Source organism: Melospiza melodia, chromosome 5, assembly GCF_035770615.1.
Source record: "Melospiza melodia melodia isolate bMelMel2 chromosome 5, bMelMel2.pri, whole genome shotgun sequence".
Taxonomy (NCBI): Eukaryota; Metazoa; Chordata; class Aves; order Passeriformes; family Passerellidae; genus Melospiza; species Melospiza melodia.
The window spans coordinates 36,263,783-36,284,637 of NC_086198.1; the positions used below are offsets into that span (position 1 = coordinate 36,263,783).

The 20,855-nt window shown below is 43.4% G+C and overlaps 3 protein-coding genes across 3 annotated transcripts in view; 2 read left to right on the plus strand and 1 right to left on the minus strand.

Annotated features, from left to right (window-relative positions):
- The window catches only part of FGF2 (fibroblast growth factor 2), a 22,861-nt gene extending 17,433 nt beyond the window's left edge, over positions 1–5,428 (plus strand). Inside the window, exon 3 of the mRNA XM_063157076.1 lies at positions 847–5,428. Coding sequence (XP_063013146.1) covers positions 847–1,032 — 186 coding nt within the window. The 3' untranslated portion in view covers positions 1,033–5,428. The remainder of the gene's footprint in view (positions 1–846) is intronic.
- Positions 1,360–13,456, minus strand: NUDT6 (nudix hydrolase 6). The gene is made up of 5 exons (XM_063157075.1): positions 13,297–13,456; positions 12,158–12,361; positions 7,263–7,318; positions 4,816–4,870; positions 1,360–1,896 (listed from the first exon to the last, which is right to left on the minus strand). Exons 1-5 carry the CDS (start codon positions 13,454–13,456, stop codon positions 1,508–1,510), a joined length of 864 nt encoding a protein of 287 aa, XP_063013145.1. The 3' UTR covers positions 1,360–1,507.
- The window catches only part of AFG2A (AFG2 AAA ATPase homolog A), a 161,570-nt gene continuing 154,169 nt past the window's right edge, over positions 13,455–20,855 (plus strand). Inside the window, 8 exon segments of the mRNA XM_063157072.1 lie at positions 13,455–13,525; positions 13,527–13,666; positions 14,079–14,203; positions 14,778–14,935; positions 16,084–16,142; positions 16,914–17,528; positions 19,577–19,706; positions 20,356–20,412. Of these exon segments, the coding sequence (XP_063013142.1) occupies positions 13,455–13,525; positions 13,527–13,666; positions 14,079–14,203; positions 14,778–14,935; positions 16,084–16,142; positions 16,914–17,528; positions 19,577–19,706; positions 20,356–20,412 (1,355 nt within the window).

Sequence of the window (20,855 nt, forward strand, 5' to 3'; positions counted from 1 at the left end):
CCAGGTTTTGCTAGACTTGAAGGACTTGACTCTAAGAGAAATTCTTGTCTTTTGATGTTATGGATTCAAATTGTGCACAAACAATGTGAAAATAACCTGCATTTAGTTTGAGGGGAGTTCAGGTGTTTCATGAGGTGCTGAGAAAGCTTCTACTGTCAGATCTGCACTCTGGATGCAGCCTGGACTGAAGCGTATTTGAAAGGAAAAACCACAGATATTCAGAGTTTTTCCAGGTGCTGAGATTGACAGTGCAGTGGCTGACATCCTGCTTTTGCTAGACAGCAGTCCAGCTCCTGAAATGTCACCTCTGGGGGATGTTCAGGAATACACAGTTCATGAAGCCTGAGCTGTCATTTGTCACCTTAATGATGGGGTTTATATCAAAATGTTTACATTGACAATGGACTGTAGGAAAGCACTGGTGTCACATATGCTTTGGGGAGAAATAAGAACTTTTCTTTTTTCACCCTTTTTTGATGTGCCTCTGCCTGAATTTCCAGCTTGGGCAATTGTACTGAATTGTCTATATTCTGCTTAAAATTTTTGTTCTTAAAGGCTTGTTTTATGCATTTTCTGATCAGAACAAAGAATTACACAGTAATTAAAAGGAAGTAAAAAGCTGCTTAATCTGTGTTAGAGACAATAAATGAACCATAGGTAAAAAACCTCATATTGTAAGTTTTTAACAATATTTTCACAGTAAGTATCTTTCTTCAGTTGTGAAACAGTTAGTCTCTATTTCTTAAAACCAAAGGTACTGCTAACATTTTTGCTAAGTTAGTCCCCAGAATGTGAAGAATTGATTTGTGGTGTTACACCAGTAATGCTTTCTCTTTTCCCTTTTAGAAATACGCAACAGAAGAATGTTTCTTTTTTGAACGTTTGGAATCCAATAACTACAACACTTACCGCTCACGGAAATACTCGGATTGGTACGTGGCACTGAAAAGAACTGGACAGTACAAACCCGGACCAAAAACTGGACCTGGACAGAAAGCTATCCTTTTCCTTCCCATGTCTGCTAAAAGCTGACTTCCACGGCAGATTCTGAGCACTAGGGCCACACAGCACTAAAGATGTCGCCTTTCCTACTCCTTTCTGAAGTAGCCAAATATAAGCAATTATTTGCTGATATTATAACTACTTTTGCAGATACCAGATTAAACCATGAATGTTTCATACTGTCTTTATATTGCTCTTTAAACCTGTTGTGCCAGTGTGCGTGGAGGTAAAATGACTCGCAGAATATATTTTCAGGATCAGTAACACTTTTGTTTTCTTCTAGGTACCTATGTATTTACCTTATGCTTGCTTTATGGAGTAGAGGAGAACAAACCCGATGCACACTCATAGCAATAATTACCTTTAAAAATAATTTATATCTTAGCTTATTAGAGAATAATTATGTTCTAATAATTACCTAAAAATAAGTCCACAGATAACTATAATATTCAACATTGCAATAATTCTAAATTATTACTATAGAGAAATGTGAAATGTATTGCTATCATGTCATGTTTCTGTAGGGCTCGGGCAGCTCCCTGTGGTAGAGCTTGTAGAACAGGCCTGTGTAGACAGCTGGGAACTCCCTCATGGTTATGTCAATCCTATCAAACCCTTCCCGGTACCCGAACAGTAAGAGCTTGGCCACGTTGCTGGTGATGGGTGTGGTGTTTTCTGTCCTGGCCAGCTGCTCCAGGTCCATCCACTCGCAGCGGAGGCACTCGTGCTGGCAGAAGCTGATGCGGAAGGAGGTGGGCTCCATGCGGCAGATGATGTACATGTCTGACTTCCCGAAGGCTCCGGGGTGCTTGTGCTGCTGCCTGATGCTTAGGATGGACTTGAACTCTGACTTGATGCCAGTCTCTTCAAAAACCTCTCGAACTGCTGTGTCTCCTGGGTGGAAAGAGCAATCCTTGCAGTACATCTGAGAGTACTCAGCATCCTTAAACCTTTTGGAAAGGTGGAAAGCCTCTTACTCAGCATGTTCTCTATTCTCCTTCAAAAGGTTTTCAGAATGTGGGTATGTTTTTCCAACACAAGGATAAGCTAATATTTTGATTCCCAAACAACAGTAATTGCTGTGTGCCTTTCCTGTGTATATCCTACAGAATTACTTTGGTAATGCTGTGCAGGGTGTGGTTTGTAATGGACACTGATGGCTGCTGGCTCCACTGATCTGTTAATCCAAGACAGCACTGCACTGTCTTTGCAGTCCTTTGGATCCCCATCCCTCTCTTTGCCCCTGCCCAGTCTCGGGTTCAGATCCTGTGCAGCTGCACCTGTACTGATGTCAGACCTCTTGATCAGATCAGTTTCACTGCACTTCACCCCAAGGGGTAACAAAATGGGTGGAATTCTTTTCAGAAAGTGAAAGTTGGTGCCAGATCCTTTTCAAGATGTACCGTAAGAGTCAGGTGACATTTCAAATACGCCACAGCACCTGTGCAGCCCGAGCCTGTTCTTGCAGGAAACATGCTGTAAACATGCTGCATGTGTGCATTCTGTGTGCCCCAGCCAGAGTGAGGTCAGTGCTAACATTCCTCACCACAAACGCAGCAGGGTTTTTTAGGGTCTACAGGGTCTGTGTGCTGCAATTACAGCCAGAGAACCACCCACCCATCCAGGACTCCTCCAGAGATATTTTTCTCTTCAATAACAAATTGAAGAGTCCCTAAGAAGTTTGTTAATATTCCACTGATTTCCTCAAAGTCTGCAGTTTTATTGTAGTCAAATCCTACTTGCGTGGGGTAAGTACTGGTAGGTTAAATACTGGCTTTTCCCAAATTAATGTAACCTCCTGGTTGTCTCTGGTTTGAGTGGTCAATGTCCAGAACTGTTGTGCATGTTACCTGCTCCTGTTAGTTCACTTTCAGTAAGGAATGTGTGCTAGCTTGCTTCTAAAAGCAAATGCATTTTAAAAGATTTGTAGAGATTCACCATCCTGTGGAGGCTTGCATCTTGCCAAGTCCGAGGGGAACAAAGCAGATGATTCAGGGGTAGTTTCAGATATTGGAAATAGAAACTCCCTGTGGCAGGGGGCTACAGAAATGAACTGAGATCATGAGGAACTGAGGCAGGCTTAAGAAACTTGCAGTAATGATGGATTTCATTTAAGCGTTGAGCTTTGCTTTCAGATGAAGTGCCATTTTCTGTTTCCCTTTTATTTAAATGTGAGTGTGTATATATATATATAAATATCTAATGACAATTAAACTAGAAGACTAGGGCTGGAGTTTCAGAAATGTTCAGATACAAAAATGTGTGCACTTTGCTTAATCTGCATTATGAAATTGGTGTCACTTGCGTAAGTCAGTTTGCACTCATTTTAGTAGGCAGCCAAGCATATCGCCACTTCATGTAACTGAAGGATTTTAAGCAATGTAATTGCAATTTTTAATTGTAATTTAAAATTTAGTCCCATGAGTGACTTGTGTTTTAAGGTTTGATGTAAGAATGAAAAAGGAAAATTAGGCTCTATTATACTTTATGCTTGACTAATTTATATCTTTTCGTAATATAATATGTGATGCAGAGAATCGTAACTTTTATTATTCTGTAGTTTAGAAGTGGCAGGAGGGAAGCTGTAGGACACTTTTGTCTTGGGTGGTTTTCAGTGCAGGCTCCAGCTATAATCTCACCTGTTCAGTGAGGGATGGCTGCTGTTGTACTCAGTAGCAGTATCACTCTGGGGAGTCCCACTGGAATGCCACTACTGGTCATTTGTTGTTTCCTTGAGTACAAAAGTCCTGCTGCTGCTGGCACTAGAAGTGAGAAGGAGCCTGCCTAGATAAAGCCATGGCATTTGGGATTCTTTTGAAAACATGGATCCTTTTCACCCTGTTACATTACATTGTCCAGCAAATATTTTGGATTTCCATCACCAGGTTTGACAGAAAGACTTAAAACATGACTCACGAGTAACAAAAACCAAACTCAGCCCTATCCTGACAACTAGCAACTTTCTCCATGTATTGAAATAATAATTGGAATACAAGCTCACCACACGTTGTAGGGAGACTGCTAAATCAGGAGGTATTTTTAAGGTACGGAACAGTCAGGAACCCTGGGCTTGACAGCCAGCTTAAGAAGTAACCAGCCTATGGATAATGATTTTAAGGGCTGAGATACAAGGAGAAAAAACCCAGATTTTCTCTTCATAAACACCCATGTTCATTCACCTGTGAGGATAAACTGCAGCAGTGTTCATCAGCTGTGCTGTGTTGGAGAGAAATGAGAAGTTTCCTCAATCCAGCATTGTTTCCTACCACAGGAGTGCTTCATGTCCCTGTTGGGAGTAGGTGCCCACAAGACTGAGGCCCTGCACTTCACCCTGGCCCTGTGCCGAGGAGCTCTTGGTCCAAACGAATCAAGTGAAGGGGGCGGAAGGAAGCAAGTGCATTTATTGGAATGGAAATTTTTCCTCAGTCCATCCCTGAAGTCACTGCCCTGGATTCCAGAGTGAGCTGAGAGCTCCCTGTTTCAGTTTTATTTGGGCCATATATGGATTACCTTAATCCTCTGCACCTCTGGCTCATATTGCAGCATATCTGACCAGCCTAAAAAAACTTAGCTGGCCTCAAGCACTCACTTAAAGAAAGTGTGGAAAAGAGTAGATGTTACAAACACAAAACTTCTTTGTCCTGAACATGCTACCCTGTTACCATTAGGGTCCCAGGATTGTGTCACTCCATCTATTCCCCATTAATTCAAGGAAACAATCCATCACAGGAGTAATGTGGGTCATGCTGTATTTCAGTGGTGTTCATGTCTTTGTATTTCTGTTGATGGCTGACCTGTTCTCATAGGACTTACCAATGTCTTCTCCTGGATTAGACAGACCTCCTGGAAACTTCCATGCGTTTATAGTCTGTATTGGAGGAAAAATCCATTAGTGAAGTAGTCAGCCTGTGTTGTACTCTTTAATAAGAAGGAGACAATTAACACAAAGTTTTTGTTTTTTTTTTTTTTGTTGAAGTTGCAGTATTGTTATTTTATAAATATCAGTAAGTAGGAACTTGTTTGTTCCTGCTGACAGGATGATTAGAGACAGCTACAGTCTGTATGAACAATGGGAACAAAACACCTACTGATTGAAAATACAAACTGTCTAACAGTCATTAGACAATGTTGCTGCTAGATAGAGTAGTTGAATATTTTTTTAAAAGCTGCTATAGACTATATAATCTTATATTTAATCACTAATGTATTCTACTTCCATTGTTTTGGCTTTTTAAAATGTATATATATTTAATCTTACAAGCAGGTATTATGATTGTACTGTTCTATACTGCACTGGCTTTAAGATGTGTCTGTAATGATCATTTAGTGTAACCTGTCATTTTCATGGATACAAGAAATGAGGGCTTGTGTGTGATTTATGTATAGAAACATTTATTGACAATAAAATTCAATATTAAAACGTGAAGTGCAGGCTTGGTGTTGTTACTCACACTGCTAAAGGAGTCCCAGTCCCTGCACCTCTGGCAAGAGCACAGAGATTTGTAGGCTTTACCTTTACTTCTATGTACTTTCTATTTCTTTCCTTGTTAAAAGTTTATGTAGGAAGAAGTTACCCTTCTCCTAGAAATAAATGCAGTAAAAAGGCACACTGGCCCAAAAAAGGCCTTTTTTGTCTATGCAGCATAGTAGGGAAGCTGTGTGCTTTCCAGTGATTTGAAACCCTAATGACTACATTGGAAAACTATTTTTTTTTCCTGGGCATTCTTAAAGGGCTTGGATAGGAATTTAAAGTAATAGATTAAAAATAGTGCAGATGGAAAACACATATTGGCTTTTTTCTATTGGCTTTCAGATTTACTTTTAGTTCCTGGAAATCTTTGTGTGCTGTGGAATTGTCCTGTCACAATTAAACCCAAACAACTCTTAAAATTCCAACAGCTGTTACTATTTTTTTTTTACTCTCATATCTGTTCAAGATATTTACTAAGAGGTGAGCATGCACATTTATATTTTTGTGTATAAAAGGGTAAATAATAGGTATTAATGTTTACAGTGTGCTTTGTTCCCTGGAGCTGGAACCACTTTTGGAGTCTACAGCATGACAGGTAGGTTTATGCTTTAATTGGTAATTGTTGAATGAAAGCCTGAAAGTCCTCCTAAAGCCAAGTCCTCAACATTTTAATTTACTGTAAGTAAAAATATAAAATACAAAAATGAAAAATAGACATCTTCAGTTACAGGAAACAAGTTCAGAGGAAGAGAAGTACCCTTGTCTTTTGTGTTAGAAACTCAACATGTGGTATGATTGAACCTGCCTATGAAAGCACTCTTTCACTGAAGTTCATTAACTGTATTGTAGGTCCTAATGAACTGATCTCTTGGGTCCTGAGGAGAAAAGTATTAGTAGCTATTTCAGGAAAGACAGGAGAATGCACCCAGTGAGATTCAGCAGAGTCTTAACAGTATAAAATGAAAAATATGCATCCAAGTGTATTTCAGTCCACCTAGCTAAGCTTTGATTGTCTCATGTTAAAATGGCATTAATCTCACTCTCTCAGAGTTAATTAGTGCAGTTTTAACTTGAAACACTTTAACTTGCAACTGAAAGCATAATGCAGGCTAAATGTCTGTTGAAGCCTGAGAGCTTTCTGCAGCAGCTGATTCAGAAGGTGGGTCAGTCTGACGGGGGCTGGCAGACGTGTCAGCGATGGATGCTCGGTGACCTCACGCCACATGACACGAGCCACGCTCACCGCAGCTCTGCTCTGCTCTGGCATCCTCTCAGTGAGGGCGGGCGCTCCTGTGTGTGAGGAGTTAAAGATCTTTACACCTGCTGGACCAAGGGGGTCTCCAGGTCATGGCCAACCACGCTACTGCTCCCTTAAAGCCACAGATGTGCCTGGAATTTTGGAAACCAAACCAAATCAGAATCCTTCTCTCAAAATCTGTTTCAAGCCAATGGGGATTTTCCAGAGGTCTGCATGGATCCAAAGAAAGATCAGGAACTCCTGGGTCAGTTACAGGGGAAAACAGAAAACTCAAAACAGGAAGGATATTTAGTTCTGCTGAATCAATCTGCAGTTTTAACAAAGCTATTCATTTTTAGAGTTGGTTTTTTCTCCCTTAATATGGAATTCAGCAATCTGTTGCTAGATGTGTTTAAGACACTTGTAAAAGGAAGTAACTTTTTACTATCACAATTTTGGACTGGAATAAAAGCAAAATATATTTTGTTTTGTATTACAGAATAGGCTTATCTAAATGAACTTCTCTATTTTATAATCCTGCAACAATCTTACCTTATTTCTGTCTTGTACAACTAACACCTTTCCAGTGCTTTCATCTAGAACAGCACCTGGTATAGAAAGAATATTGAAAAAGAGAAAGTGTTGGACAAAGTCATTCAATCCTGACAACCAAAATTTAACATGTTTTGATAAATATAACATGTTTTAACATGTTTTAACATGTTTTGGTAATGTACAGATAGCAAGGTTTGTATGGATGAATCACAAAGTGGTTTGTCAGTGGAAAATGGATGCACAATAAAGTATCACAAAGAGCTTAAGTATCCCATATAAAAATTCAAAGTTGGCGGTACCAAGATAAATAATTGCAGCTTTTAAGTTCCGGATTAGACAAGAAATGAAAAGAAGAACTTGCTTGTGTTAATATCAGAACTAAAGAATGCAAGATCAAGACGTTACCCAAACAATCTGGCAAAGCTCGTTTCAGCAGAGACAGGCCTGTAATCTTCCTCAAATAACAGAGAATTTTCCAGTGACTCTGGCTGAGAAGCCACCCTTAAGGGGGGGATGAATGTTTCTTCAGTGAAATTCATGACAAAGCCCCCACCTGCTGTAGTGGAGATTTGAGTGGTTTTGGGTTAATAACACACTCTGGGCTGACTGTGCAGATAATGTTCAGCTGTGTGACTATCTCTGAACTCACACTACCCAGCTAACAACTCATGACAGGAACTGCACCACAATCTGAGTCAACTTCTTAATCAAAAAGTGTTGCTTCCAAGTGGAAAAGTGACACTTTCACTTGATCAAAAAACCTGTCTGACTGAGAAGCGCAGCTTTCCCTTATATCCTCATGCTCAGCCCATGACTTTCTCCCACACATTCCAAGTTTTCCTACTTTCTGGAACCCAAGTGCTTTCATGTTTAATTATGTCATACTCACTGGTCATACTTTAAAAATGTCCTTCCCTTACAACAGGTATTTTTCTCAGATTTTAAAGAGTGCTGCGGCGAGCAGGATGAGTGCTGTGGTGCAACTTACCAGGATCTTTTCCACATCAGTCATACAGGGCTTTCAAATTAGAAGCTAAGGGTAACAAAATGCTCACGTCATTTTACAGGCAGGAGGAGGAGGATACAGGCACATCTGTGATGACATGTGCATTTAAAATGCTATGGGGAACTATACCCACAGGAAGGAATTATTAAGGAGTGAGTGTCCAGCTAAAAACATCCTGTTTTTTAATAATACATGGCAGAGTTATGTGTAGGAGGATATTTCAAAGATGAAGTACCAGTCTTCTTTCAAGATATGTCAAAGGACATGCTTTAAGAGGCTAGTCACATATCTGCCTCCCCGGGGCTTGTGACTTCATGATTTCATTCCTCCTGTGAATATTTAGCAGTGTCCAAGTTCAACTACTGTAATGATTAAAAGAGGCAACAAAAGGAAAGCAGGAGGAAGTTTGTGATAAGAGGAATTGTTTTCTAGAAAAGCCTCAGCCAAAGGGTTTGCTGAGACCAGGGAGGGCTGGTGAAGGCAGGAAACTGTTGTTTGAATCAAACAGAAAGTGTGTTTGCTCTCCTCTGTTCCCCTGAAATTGAAGCCTGTGAATGTCATTTTCGGCAGTGAATTTCCCAGTGAGGTGATCAGAATCTCTGCTAGGGGATACCTAAATCCAGAGCAAGAAGGATGAAAACACAGTAATAGGATTTGCTGCCTGGTCTCATGTTCCCTTGCTGGGCCACACCTGGTTGGCATCAGTGAGACCGCAGTTTGACTGCCCTGGATTGTGGTTCTTAAAAACTCTGCCTCCTGCTACAAATGTGGCATCTGGACCTTTAATTCTTCCAATGCCAGGATGACTTTCTGGAAAGGTTTGTACCTGAAACCCAACCAAGTAATCACTATTACAATACCACTTGGTTTTGAATGTTTTCTTTTAGGGAACAGGCAAGAAAAGCATTTAAACAATAAAAGAATCCCTTAGATAACTCCAGATAATGAGTAACGGAGGAGAAAAATATCCTACTTGTTTTATTTATGACTGATGTAAAAATGCATGCAGAGATGCTCAGTGTTGGGATGCACCTGTCAACCACAGAATGAGTGAGGACACCACTGCTTGCACTGCAAGCATCAGCAGGCAGGGGCAGGTATTTGTAAAACAACTTGGGAACTACTTTTAAGTCACTTTCCATAAGTGGCTTATCAAACCTATCCACCTCCATCTTCCGGTGCAGTTCCACAGTAATGCAGCTGCTCAGTTTAGATTTCCTTAAGTACCAGGACTGGCCGAGGCTGCTCATCCTATGTGTGTGTAGGCTCTCCTTCCTGGAGTCCTTCAACTCCAAGGACTTTGTTTTAACAAGTGGATTAAGGTGGTAGCAATGCAAATAACAGCTGTGTTGTAAGGCTTGTTTGTAGACCATGTGAGGGGGAAGAAAATGCCTTTCACATTTCTTTTACTTTCCTTCCTCAGCTTGTCCTCTCATGCCATTGTTGCATACTTACAGACGTCATATTTACAATCATGTCACTTTCTGGATGTGCTGCATATTTACAATCATGTCACTTTCTGGATGGCAGGCCACATCCTCCTTGGAGGTGGAGCATTTTGGAAATGCTCTTTAAAAACACGTTAATCACTTCACACACCAGAGACTCCTCTGTATCTTTACACATGTGGAAAATCCTGCCGCCTACAAACGGATGCAGTAACTTAGCTGGAAGACACATCACACATTCCACTATTTCTGAACGATAATGGCCAAGCCCAATGAGTAACATTTGCTACTCTCTGCTTGGCCACTCTGATCCAGTCTGGTAGAACATGACCTGACCCAGCTTATTCACACCTTTGTCATCACTTGGCTGCATGGTGCTGAGGCACAAGGCCTGGCTGTGCTGCCTTTGCTGCGTGGGAAACTCCAGACAGGAGAAAACCAGCTGCTGGTCTACTTGGCAATGAGACTCACTACCTGCTCCCTGTTCCTGGGCTGGCTCCCTGCTGGCCAGCCAGCCACTCTCCACATCTCTGCTTTCCACTCCAGGATGCTCACAGCACTGACTCCTGCATTTCACTGTCTGCCCACAGCTTTGAGATGGAGACTCTCAACAGAAAATTGCTTTTATTTACTGCAGACATGTTCTAATATACTTTTTGGTTAGGGAATAAAGAAAGCCTTGTGTTTGAACCCCTCCCCAATATTTGTATTTAAATACTTTATATTTCAAGAAAATGAATTAAAAATAGAATGGATCCTTTCCACTACTCAGGGTCTCCCTCCTAAAGTAGAAAGATAATGGAATAAACCTACCAGGTGGTATCCATGCTGTATAAATACATCCCATGTATTTTTGGGATGTGTTCCAGATCCACTCAGAGTGGGCAGAATAAAGAACAAAAAACCCCACATAGCAGTCATTATTTCACACTTGTTTACCTGCCTAGAATGATTTCTTGAAGTATTTATGTCCTTTAAAGAAAATCCCAATAATGACTAAAAGCGTACATCTTTGAAAAATGGTAGCAAAGAACACATACATTGTATGTTGTGCAATTTTAAAATCCATACAAGAAATCATGTAATCTGTATACCTGCACTTACCAAAATTCTCTTTAATGTTTTTTTTCTACTTGCAGAGTGCAAAGAGTTTTGAAGCACAGCTGCAAATTATGCTCTGAAAGTGTATTTTTCAATATTTGCGAGTCTTTCAGAGTTATGATTTTTCTTTTCGCTCTTTCTGATGCCCACCAGGGTCACAACTCATCTTTTATGGGATTTCCTTTCAAGCAGCACTTCCAGCTGTGCAAGTTCTATGCAGAAAACCTCTCTGTCACTTAGGCTTCTCACAAGGAGCAACCCGGTGCTTTTGTGAGGAGAATGCACTGTCCTGCTGCAGTTTAATGCCACATATTTTAATGGTGAGGTTTTCAAAATACCTCAGGAAAACATGCTCCAACATGTCCATTGACAAACTCCAAGGCTGCCTTCAGCACCCACCCTGCCCTCTGCTGGCCTGGGAACCGAAGACTCCCACTGCTGGTGGCAGCAGCTCTGTTTTGTAATTCAAGGGCTTTTCACCTGACCTGCTGCTACACGGAACAAACCATCTTTTGTGAGTTCTTCCTAACTAGATTTTTCAAATTGCTGTTTATGGGCCTTAACACCACTTGGTGGAGAAATAACACCCCCCAGAGTCCCTGCGTGTCCTGACAAACAAGTCAGGGCTGCAACTGGAGAGATGTGCTCTCCCCAGCCTCGTGATTTCTGTGTGTTAATGTAACCCTTATCCAGTCCATGAGGGCTCCAAACCAACCTCCAATCACAGGTAACTGAGTGATGGGATAGGGAATGACTTATCTGTGGCACTCTGCTGAGTGAGAGAACAAAACCGCTGGAATTTGTGAAGCTAACTTCAAGATGACTGTATCTTTGGCTCATCATCAGTCCCTTGTGTTGTGCTGTATGAAAAAATAAAAAAGAAAAAAGGGGAAACTGTCTTGTCTAGCTCCTTGGAAATTTTCTGTTATGGAACAATTTTCTAGCTGTGGGAGATCTACACGGATAAGAGTATGGTGTTTGTGGGGGTTTTTGTAAAATACATGTTTGGATTAAAGATTTCTAGGCACAGTTTAGATCAGCTTTCAGACCATTGCCATTCAGGCTAATAGCTGCTTTAGCTTCTGAACAATCCATGTTGGGTCAAGTTTTCCCCATTTACAGACATTAACTTCAACACAGTTTAAACAGATATACACATTAAGCACACAGAGCAGAGAAGTGCTTTTTTCTCTACATTGGTGGTTGCTTTTTCATTCCAAAATGCAGCAGCCAGCTGGTTTCCATGTTCTGGTTGTAGAGAGGAACAATTCCTACTGAACAGCCTCCTAAGGGCTCTTTCAAGATTTTCTGTGGGTATAACTACTCCTGTAACTCACCTGCAACCCCCAGCTGGTGTGTGGCAAACCCTGGCAGCCTGCTGGGCCCCTCTCCCAGCCACAGCGTCAGGGTGGACGAGCCCTGCTCAGCGTGGTGGAAAGCAAAGCCTTGGGAAGCAGCCACTGCCACAAGGCTGCTCTGGAGGATGGGGACACGGAGCCAGACAGCAATGCGGCCTTCATCCCGCCACTGAGACACGGACTCTGCAAGAGAGGGAAGTGAGGAGGGTCAGGGACCCCTCTGCCCTTGGTCTGTGTTGCTTTAAACTTTACCACACACTATAGCCGTTGGTAACGTGCAAAAATCTGTATTTTCATGTAATTTACCACAGGGTAAAACTATTGTTGGTGTGAGAAACTCACCAGCAGTCTGAGAGGCTGCCAGGTCGACATTTTATGTGGTACAACTGGGTGTTCACGTGCAAAATGATGGCTTTTACATTTAGGGTCTGTCATGAGAAACAGGGGAACTACTCTTCTGGAGTGCTCTGTCCAGTCCTGGGCTCCTCAGTACAAGGAAGACAAGGAACTACTGGAGTGGATCCAGTGGACGCCACAAAAAGCATGAGGGGTGTGGACCACCTCTCTGTGAGGGGAGACTGTGGGAGCTGGACCTGTTCAGTCTGGAGAAGATGAGTCTCAGCTGGGACTTCATCAATCCATCCAAATATCTCAAAGATGGGTGCCAAGAGAATGATGCCAGACTCTTTTCAGTGGTACCCAGTGACGGGAAAAGGAGCAATGACCACAAACTCAAACACCTGAAGTTTCACCTCCTCACGAGGAAGAACATGTGAGAGTGGCAGAGCACTGGAACAGGCTTGCCCAGTGGGGGCGCGCAGTCTCCTTCTCTGGAGACATTCCAAACCCAAACCCACCTGCTATGGTTTGTTACTCCTGTGTCACCTGCTCTGGGCGATCGGACTGGATGATTTCCAGGGGTTCCTTCCAACCCTACCTATTTTACGGTTCTGTGAACGATCTGTTTTTCTCCTACCAGCGCCCTTCATACCCCGGCCGCGGCTGAGGCTCCGTGAGGGGAAGGCGGCGGCTGAGGGCGCCCCCTGGCGAGCCGCCCGCGCCCCTCACACACCGCCCCCCGCCCGCCCCGGCACTCGGGACCCCCGCCCGGCACTTGCCCCGCAGCCACCGCCCGAAGGCGGCCCGCTCCAGCCGCGGGGAGCCGCGCAGCTCGCCCAGGTCCACGCTCACACCCCCGAACTTGTCCGTTCTCGCCCGCAGCCCCGCCAGGGCCGCCCAGCCCCGCGCCCTCCGGAGCCCCCGCCACGGGCCCGCCATGGCGCTGAGAGGGGCGGGGAGCGGCCGGCCCCGGGGCGGTGCCGGCCTCTGCTCCGGAACCGCTCCGCGCCGGCAGCATGTCCGCCTCCTCTTCCAGAAGGAAGAGCAAGGGGCGCCCGGCCGCAGGCAGCGGTTCCCCACGGGATGCTCATCTCGGAGCTGCCGCGGGCGGGCCGCTGGTGCTGCGTGTCGCCGACGCCGTGGAGGCAGGTACGGCGTGGGGGAGGCGGGCACGGGCAGCCCCGGCCCCGCTGCCTCAGCCCGGCGCGCTGAGGGCGCCTCGTTTGAATCTGAGAGTCCCTGCCCAGCCACTTTCCCGGCGGCTCAGGAACGCAGGAGCGGGGGATCTCCCACTCCAGGCCCCCATGAAACATACCTTTATCCCCGCGGAAGGGTGCGTAGCGAAGGCGGTAGCGAAATCGCGGTGGAAGAGGCGGCAGCGTGGGGCTGCCCGTGTTCGCAGCCGCGCCGGCGGCACCGCCTCACGGGGGGCCGCGCGCTCCCCTCAGAGCGGCCGCCGTGAGGGCAGGCGAGGCTGTGCCGCCCGGGGAGCGCGGGACACGCCGGGGCTACTGAGGGGAAGGACAGAAAAAACTGGGTTTTTTCCTCCCGAAAACTTTAGGAGATGACAAGGTCCCGAAGATGCTGCGCAGAGCGCTGGCGCAGCTGTCGCTGAGCAGCATGAAGTCTGCGGATCTTTGCATAGGGAGGCCGGCCCTGCTCACCTCCGCTGATGGGCGGCAGGAGGTGAGGCCCTTTCTTGACCCTATAAGTGCTTTTCCCATGCTGTTAGCCTGTTCCTGATGTATTCAATGGAACAAGCATGGATCATGTGTTGAGAAAGATGGTGAATGTGCTCTTCCATGTTTTCTGCACTGTAGTTGCATCTGTATTCTCTGTGTTGGAAAAAATCCGTGCAGCTGATTTTTTTCCTATAAATTTATAGGTCATGTATGAGTAAATGGGCTATATATTATATCTGTTTTAGACACAGATCTGTTTTACTTGCAAATAAAGTGTATAGTTATTTGCTCATCTTCGTTTCACTGATGCATGGCTTTTTCTAATCAGCGTAGTGTATGCTTTTGAGTCTTCTCCAGAATGTGTAGAGAGTCCTTGTGGAATTATTTATCACATCTGTAGGCAAAATATAACCCTAATAATTTTGAAAGTGTCTTAGATCAAATCTTAAGAGCTCAGTGCCCCTTGTGTCTTGCTCATTGGAACCAGGTTTTAACCTAATCCTTCATATTAACCTTGGCTGGAAATGAGCAGGGCAAGACCTCAATTAACAGGTGTTTGCTTTGAAAACTCTTCCCAGGTCTGTACTGCTTGGCCCACTGCAGGCTTCCCAGGGGGGAAAATTGGGCTGGCTGAAACCACTCAGAAGAGCCTGAAAGTAAATCCAGGTGATGCCCTCACTGTGCAGCCTGTGACTGGTGCAGTCATGCAGGCAGAGAAGGTCGATGTAAAGTTGAGGTATGGAACCTGTTACAACCTTACTGAGGTTTTTATTCAACCATATCCCTTGAAAATGTTGTCATTCTTTATCATTTCACAGAGCTGGCATTTGGATTGTTGTAGAGTCTGATGACAGTTATTTCCTAAATACAGTTACTTTACAGTTACTTTTGAAAGTGTAACTGTGATGTAAATAAACATCCCAGTTCCCAGGCAGTCATTTGCAGTTTTTTTTCCACGAAGAAATTCCTCCTGATGTCCAGAGAGCCATAGTTTCATGTAAGAAGCAAGAACGTAAATTACTAAAAGAATATATTGAAGTCTCATTGCTCAAGCAGTTCCTAGGTTTCTAGATGCTTTACAGGTGTAGTTCATTCTCTGCAAATTAAACACCTCTGGGTAGTGCTCATATGCATTATTTAGCTTTTCCTCCACTTAAAAGAATCAGACCCCAACACCGTATAGTTAACTACGTGTTCACTCATCAGGAAAGGCTCTGATCTATTAAGAGGTGTCCTCTAAATGAACTTAATACACCTGTTTTCCATCAAGCTGCTTTCTTGATGGCTCAAATCGAGCAGCGGCTTTCAGGCGGGCTTGGGGCTCCCCCCGTTGTTCGCGCTTGGAGTTGCAGCAGCAGCAGCGGCTGCTGTCAGTGCCCTTGGTGCCGCTGCTTTTCAGCCCGCTGGGGTGTGAGTGCTCGCAGAAGTTGGGGAGTTCCGTCTGCAAAATGGGGGTGAAGTGAGTCTTAGCTCTGAGTCAGCTAGTTAAACGACTAGAAAATACTTTGTGGGAAATCCTGGCGTGTTTTGGTAGTGGGTGTGCAAGTGCTCAAGGCATTGCTTTAGTCAGTAAAAGTTATGTATGTGTATCTGCTGAAAGAGACCTGCCTGATCTAAATTTTTCTCAATTCAGTACCTGTAGCAATGATTAAGATGCCTGCATTGCCTATTGGAGATCCTAAGAAATGATAAGTGCAACTTAGGATTTTGTCAATTACAACACTTTGTTTGGCAAAACTAGGTTAAATAGGTACACTTCTTTTGTTACTGTGTGTCTAATACCTTCAGGGTTATATCCATATGATATGGGGACTGTGAAGTGCTGTGGACTGTGGTTTTGGTTTTAAGTGCTTGGAAAACCAATTTTTTCCCTTCCTACCACAGAGACAAAGATGGAACTGTTAATGCTGAGGAAATGTCTGTTTGTCTGCTGAGAAACCTTGGTATGAGTTTTACTGCTTCTCTTTTGACTGTTCAATTTTTGTAGTTCTGGATACAAGAGCAAGGATTTTCCTTTTATGTTCTCAGTCAAGGGCTTGTGGCAGAATAGGGGAAAGTTACTTTGTTCACACTTTGTTCAGGCATCTGTCTTGGGCTAACTGATTGTGCCATGCTGCAGATATCTAATTTGCATTAGCTGTGGTTCCATTTCTCCTGTCCATTACTTGTATAACTCGCCTCAAGTCAGGAGTGTTCACACCCATTGACAGCCTTCAGGCTGATACTGCTGGGGTGCACTCCAGAGTTTACTTGCACTGTGAGGAAAACAGTGCACTGCTGCACATTAATAACAACATTAACTTGAAATTCCAGTCTCTGAATCTGTTTGGTTTTTTTGTGTTGGTGGTAAATAAGTGAAGTTGCTCTTCATTGGGTGGTAGGTGTACATAAGGAAGCAAGGTAAGTTATTGAAGGTAGTGAATACAAAATTTTTGCTTCTTACAATGCTAATTCCAAAATCCTCTCTTTATATGAAATTTTAAAAGGTGAAATTAATCATGAGTTTAAGTGTAGGAGATTACTGGATAAGCATTTGTCAGTATCATACGTAGAGTCTGCTTGTGCACAAACGGATCATTCAAAGAACCTGAAATTACCTCGTAATTTCCTTTTGTTTTGTTAATTTATAGCACTTTCTAAGCTTCAATTGCTGCCAAAGTAGATTGAATTAGCATCATCTTTGTCTTTTTTTTTCTTCTTTAACCTTCTCACAGATGGGAAAATAGTCCTGCCAGGAAACCTCTTGGCTTTCACCTACTATGGCAAGCTTTGCAACGTGGTGGTGATGAAAGTGAAGGGGGCTGATGGCGCAGAGCTGATTGCCCAGGGCAGCGCCATTCCCAGTGACTCCAACGAGCCAGACCTTGAGAGGTCTGATTTGGAGAGCAGTGCCTTAGACTTGTCCCTGCAGCTGGGCAGGATGGACATTGGTGACAGTCCCCAGGTTGCCTCCACGAGCACCCCGAGCAAAGCCGTGGATCCAGGCTCACCAGTCACTCCCAGCGCTCCAGACTCCGGGCACGGAGACAGAGCCAGCAGGGGAGATGGTGCAGAGCTCCCCCAGGATCTGCAGCTGCCTGGGGAGAGCAGCCCTGAGGGACTCCCCCTCACTGGCAGAATCGGAGCAGTGAGCCATACAGATTGTTTTTACTTCATTTCTTCAAGAACTAAAATCAATTTTATTGAGCCAAGGACCAGTGCAGCAGAGGATGGCGAGTGTCAGTCCCGGGTCACCTATGACATGATAGGAGGCTTAGGCAGCCAGCTCAGAACTATTAGAGAAACTGTTGAACTGCCCTTGAAGCAACCTGAACTGTTCAAGAGCTATGGTATGATGCCTGAGAGTTGGCTTTCTTCATTAACTTTTGTCTTTAATGTGACTTTTTTTTATTTTTAAACACTAATTACTCCAGGATTATGCACTGAATTTTATGTAACTGATCTGGTAAACTTGTGTGTCCAAATGATGTCAAACTGCTTTATAATTACATTGTGTGGATACTGTGGAGATGTTCTGGTTAGCCTGTATGAAAAACAGTTGAGCAGGGAAGAAATGCATGTCTGCACCAAAATTCAGGTGTGCATGAGCAGAATTTATAACAAATAGGAAAGGTTTCTGTACTTGGACACTTGAAAGGGGCAGTTGTTTGTGTTGTCGTAAGATTTTGTGTTGGTAGACTCAGTTATTCATATCTTTTAAATGGAGGAGAACTCAGATTAATTCTTCTACTTTTTTATTCCTGTGCGTTCCTGCAAAATTTCAAGGAGGTCTTTTGAGGCTGTTTACTCAAACTGCCAATGTGTTCGGCATGGAATTACAGGGTGGAATACCAGATACATTTACTGTTGCCATATATAAAGTTGTAGGTAATATATGTAAAAACCTGGAGCATTTTTGTGACTGTGCTGTGTATTTATCACAAATGGCTGTGTACCTTGTTGAGGTGTGCATTGCTGTGAGGCAGGGCTCTTTTACCTATAAATACTTATTTACTCTCTTGTCTTGGAGGCCCATTATTTCTCTCTATGACCTCTTTCCCCACACACAGGGGAGGTGATTTCACTGGGGACAGTTTCCATAGCACACAGGTGGCTGTTTCCTGGCCATGATCCACAGGTGTCACTGGGGTGGTGTAAGGCATCTCCATCATGAGTGCTCCAGCTCAATTTGCTCCAACCCCAGCATCACCACAGGGTTTGCTTCAGCATGAGTGTTCTTCATACCTAATCCCTGAAGCTTGAGCAAATTCCCTATTCATCACATGATGTTTTCTCAGCAGTTACAATCCTTTAGCCCCCATCCAAACGTTGGGAGTCCTTGTCTGCTCCTGGGCAGTGAGGCTGGAGCTGAGGTGAACCTGTGGTTCCACAGCCCCGTGTATTGCCAGTGCCAGAAACACCGCAGGAGGGAGCAGCACGTGCTTTAGTGTGCTGGTGTGAAGGAACCTGTCTGTAGGGATGCTTTTATTTTTTATCCTTTTTCAGAGGGCAGGTAATTTTTTTCCCTTTTCCAGTGTATTAATTTCTAAGATTTGGGCACGTGGCTTGCCTTGTCTGGTTCCCAGTCCCACCTGGTGTTTCTTTGGTTGTGTTTCACCAGTGTCTTTTGTGCTGGGGTCAGGCTTTTGTCAAATGCTTGTCTCTGCTTTTTGCTTTCTAATTTTTCAACTTTTGTTTTTGGCTTTTGTGCCCATTTAATTTGGCTTTGCTGGTCTCAGACTTTCTTTGATGGGCTCTACCTGGGATCACAGTTGTATTTCATGCAGTTTGCCTGTATTTTCTGTCCAGCTTCAACTATACACAGCAGCAGTACCTTGTTCTTCCAAAGTCCCTTATGTTTCTGTCTCTTTGGCTCTTGACATGTGCCATTAAATAGGCAGATTCATCCTTTTAATGTGTGTTTGTCACCATCTTGCAAACATTCCTAAATCAAGCCTTACAGTATCTCTAGAACTTTTTTGGAGTGTTGAAGAGAAGTGGTTTTCTGATGTGGGAAATTTGATATGATCCTGTAAGGATCATGAGAAACTTAAAGGGTATTCATGGATGTTAGGTACTCAGCTGAGTAATCTTCTTGAGTAAACACAGGGAAGATTGTAATGATCTGCTGAAAAAAATAATGATTTAAATAGGTGCTTTTTAAACAGAATCTTTTGGACTTTAAAAATACAAAATGTATATGTATGTCCCATTTAAGAGCAGTCTTTTCCCTGAAAGCCTAATTCGTCATAATTACATGTCTGTCAAATGAATTAATGCTGGGGTCAAGTTATTATTGGTAGTAACAGGGACAGTGAGGTGTGCAAGTGCAGGCTGGGCCTGGCATTTATCACCAGTAACTTGTCTACTCTGTTTGCCTGCATGTGCCTGTCCCAAGGGATCCCTCCTCCTCGGGGAGTGCTGCTCTATGGCCCTCCAGGAACTGGGAAGACCATGATTGCCAAGGCCGTCGCTAACGAGGTTGGCGCTCACGTTACTGTCATTAACGGCCCTGAAATCATAAGCAAGTAAGTCCACCCACTTTGTTTGCATTAATTCTGTAAATATAGTAGCCCAAAATATACCCTGGCATCTCTCCATCCATTGTGGAGAGATGGAGTATTTGCTGTGGGTTACCTGCCCAAAAGAATCAGAAACAAGCGGGAAAGGGTTCTTTCAAGTGAGGCTTACATTTCTTGTATTAAAAGATGTTCGTTGGACTTGGCCAGGAGATTTGTGCAAGGCATGGACTGAATTAAAAGATGGGATTAAAACTGCATCTGCAGTTGCCTGTAGGTTACTTCTGCAATTAGAAGATGAACTTGTTAAAATGTGTTTTCAATCAAAGTGACACTCCACAGACTTATGTCTCCAGATAAGTAGTTTTTTGTAGGTAAATTTTTTGTAGGTTGTAGGTAAAAAAATATAGGTAAAATTGTTTCTAACACAGAAAAGAAGCAGTTCCCTTTATCTGTAATAATTCTAACTTTACCTTTGCCCAATTTCACCTTAATTTCTGGTCCTTGTAGAAATAAAGATAATTGTAGATTTGCCCAGACTTCAGGACTTTGAAAGTGTGAGCTATGGCTTTCTGTAACTCACAAGCAGTAATTCTCCAGGTTGCCTGGAAAAGACAAAAACTGCAAGATTTTTATTAAAATATTTTCATTCTCACAGGTTTTATGGAGAGTCTGAGTCGAGGTTACGTCAGATATTCGCTGAGGCTTCTCTCTGGTATGTTCCTTTGGAGAAATTTATTCGTGGTATCGGTACCAGCCTTAGTGTTCTTAAAAGAAAAATGTTTCCAAGAAGCTTTGAATTGTGACTTTTTTCATCCAGTGCTTTTTAAAATAAAAGAAATTTGTTTATGTTGAGCTTAGCTAGGAGGAAAGCAGTCACATTTTAGGATGCCTCTTAAATCTTTGTGGACACTGCCCTTTTTAGGGGATGTTAGGGATGGTGCCAGATTGCTCAAGCTGTGTCATTAGTGCATCGTGTACTTGTTTCAACAGATGGAAACATGAGCCTGAGTTTCACCAGGATCCAGATTTTCCTCTAGTTTTTTATCTTTGGAGGCCAGCTCTAAATGAGTTGGTGTTGGTATTGGATGTAGCATTCCTCTGGAGCAGAGTGGCATCTTGCCCATATTTGTAAGACCTGGCTAAGGCAGACTTTAG

What these genes read in the sequence shown, in the direction of transcription:
- NUDT6 (XM_063157075.1), bottom strand. Translation starts at nt 13,456, where the DNA reads ATGGCGGGCCCGTGGCGGGGGCTCCGGAGGGCGCGGGGCTGGGCGGCC. An exon ending in ACACCAGCTGGGGGTTGCAG is followed by an intron (nt 7,319 to 12,157) that starts GTGAGTTACAGG and finishes TTTCTATACCAG; the next exon opens with GTGCTGTTCTAGATGAAAGC. An exon ending in TAATCCAGGAGAAGACATTG is followed by an intron (nt 1,897 to 4,815) that starts GTAAGTCCTATG and finishes CTTTCCACCCAG; the next exon opens with GAGACACAGCAGTTCGAGAG.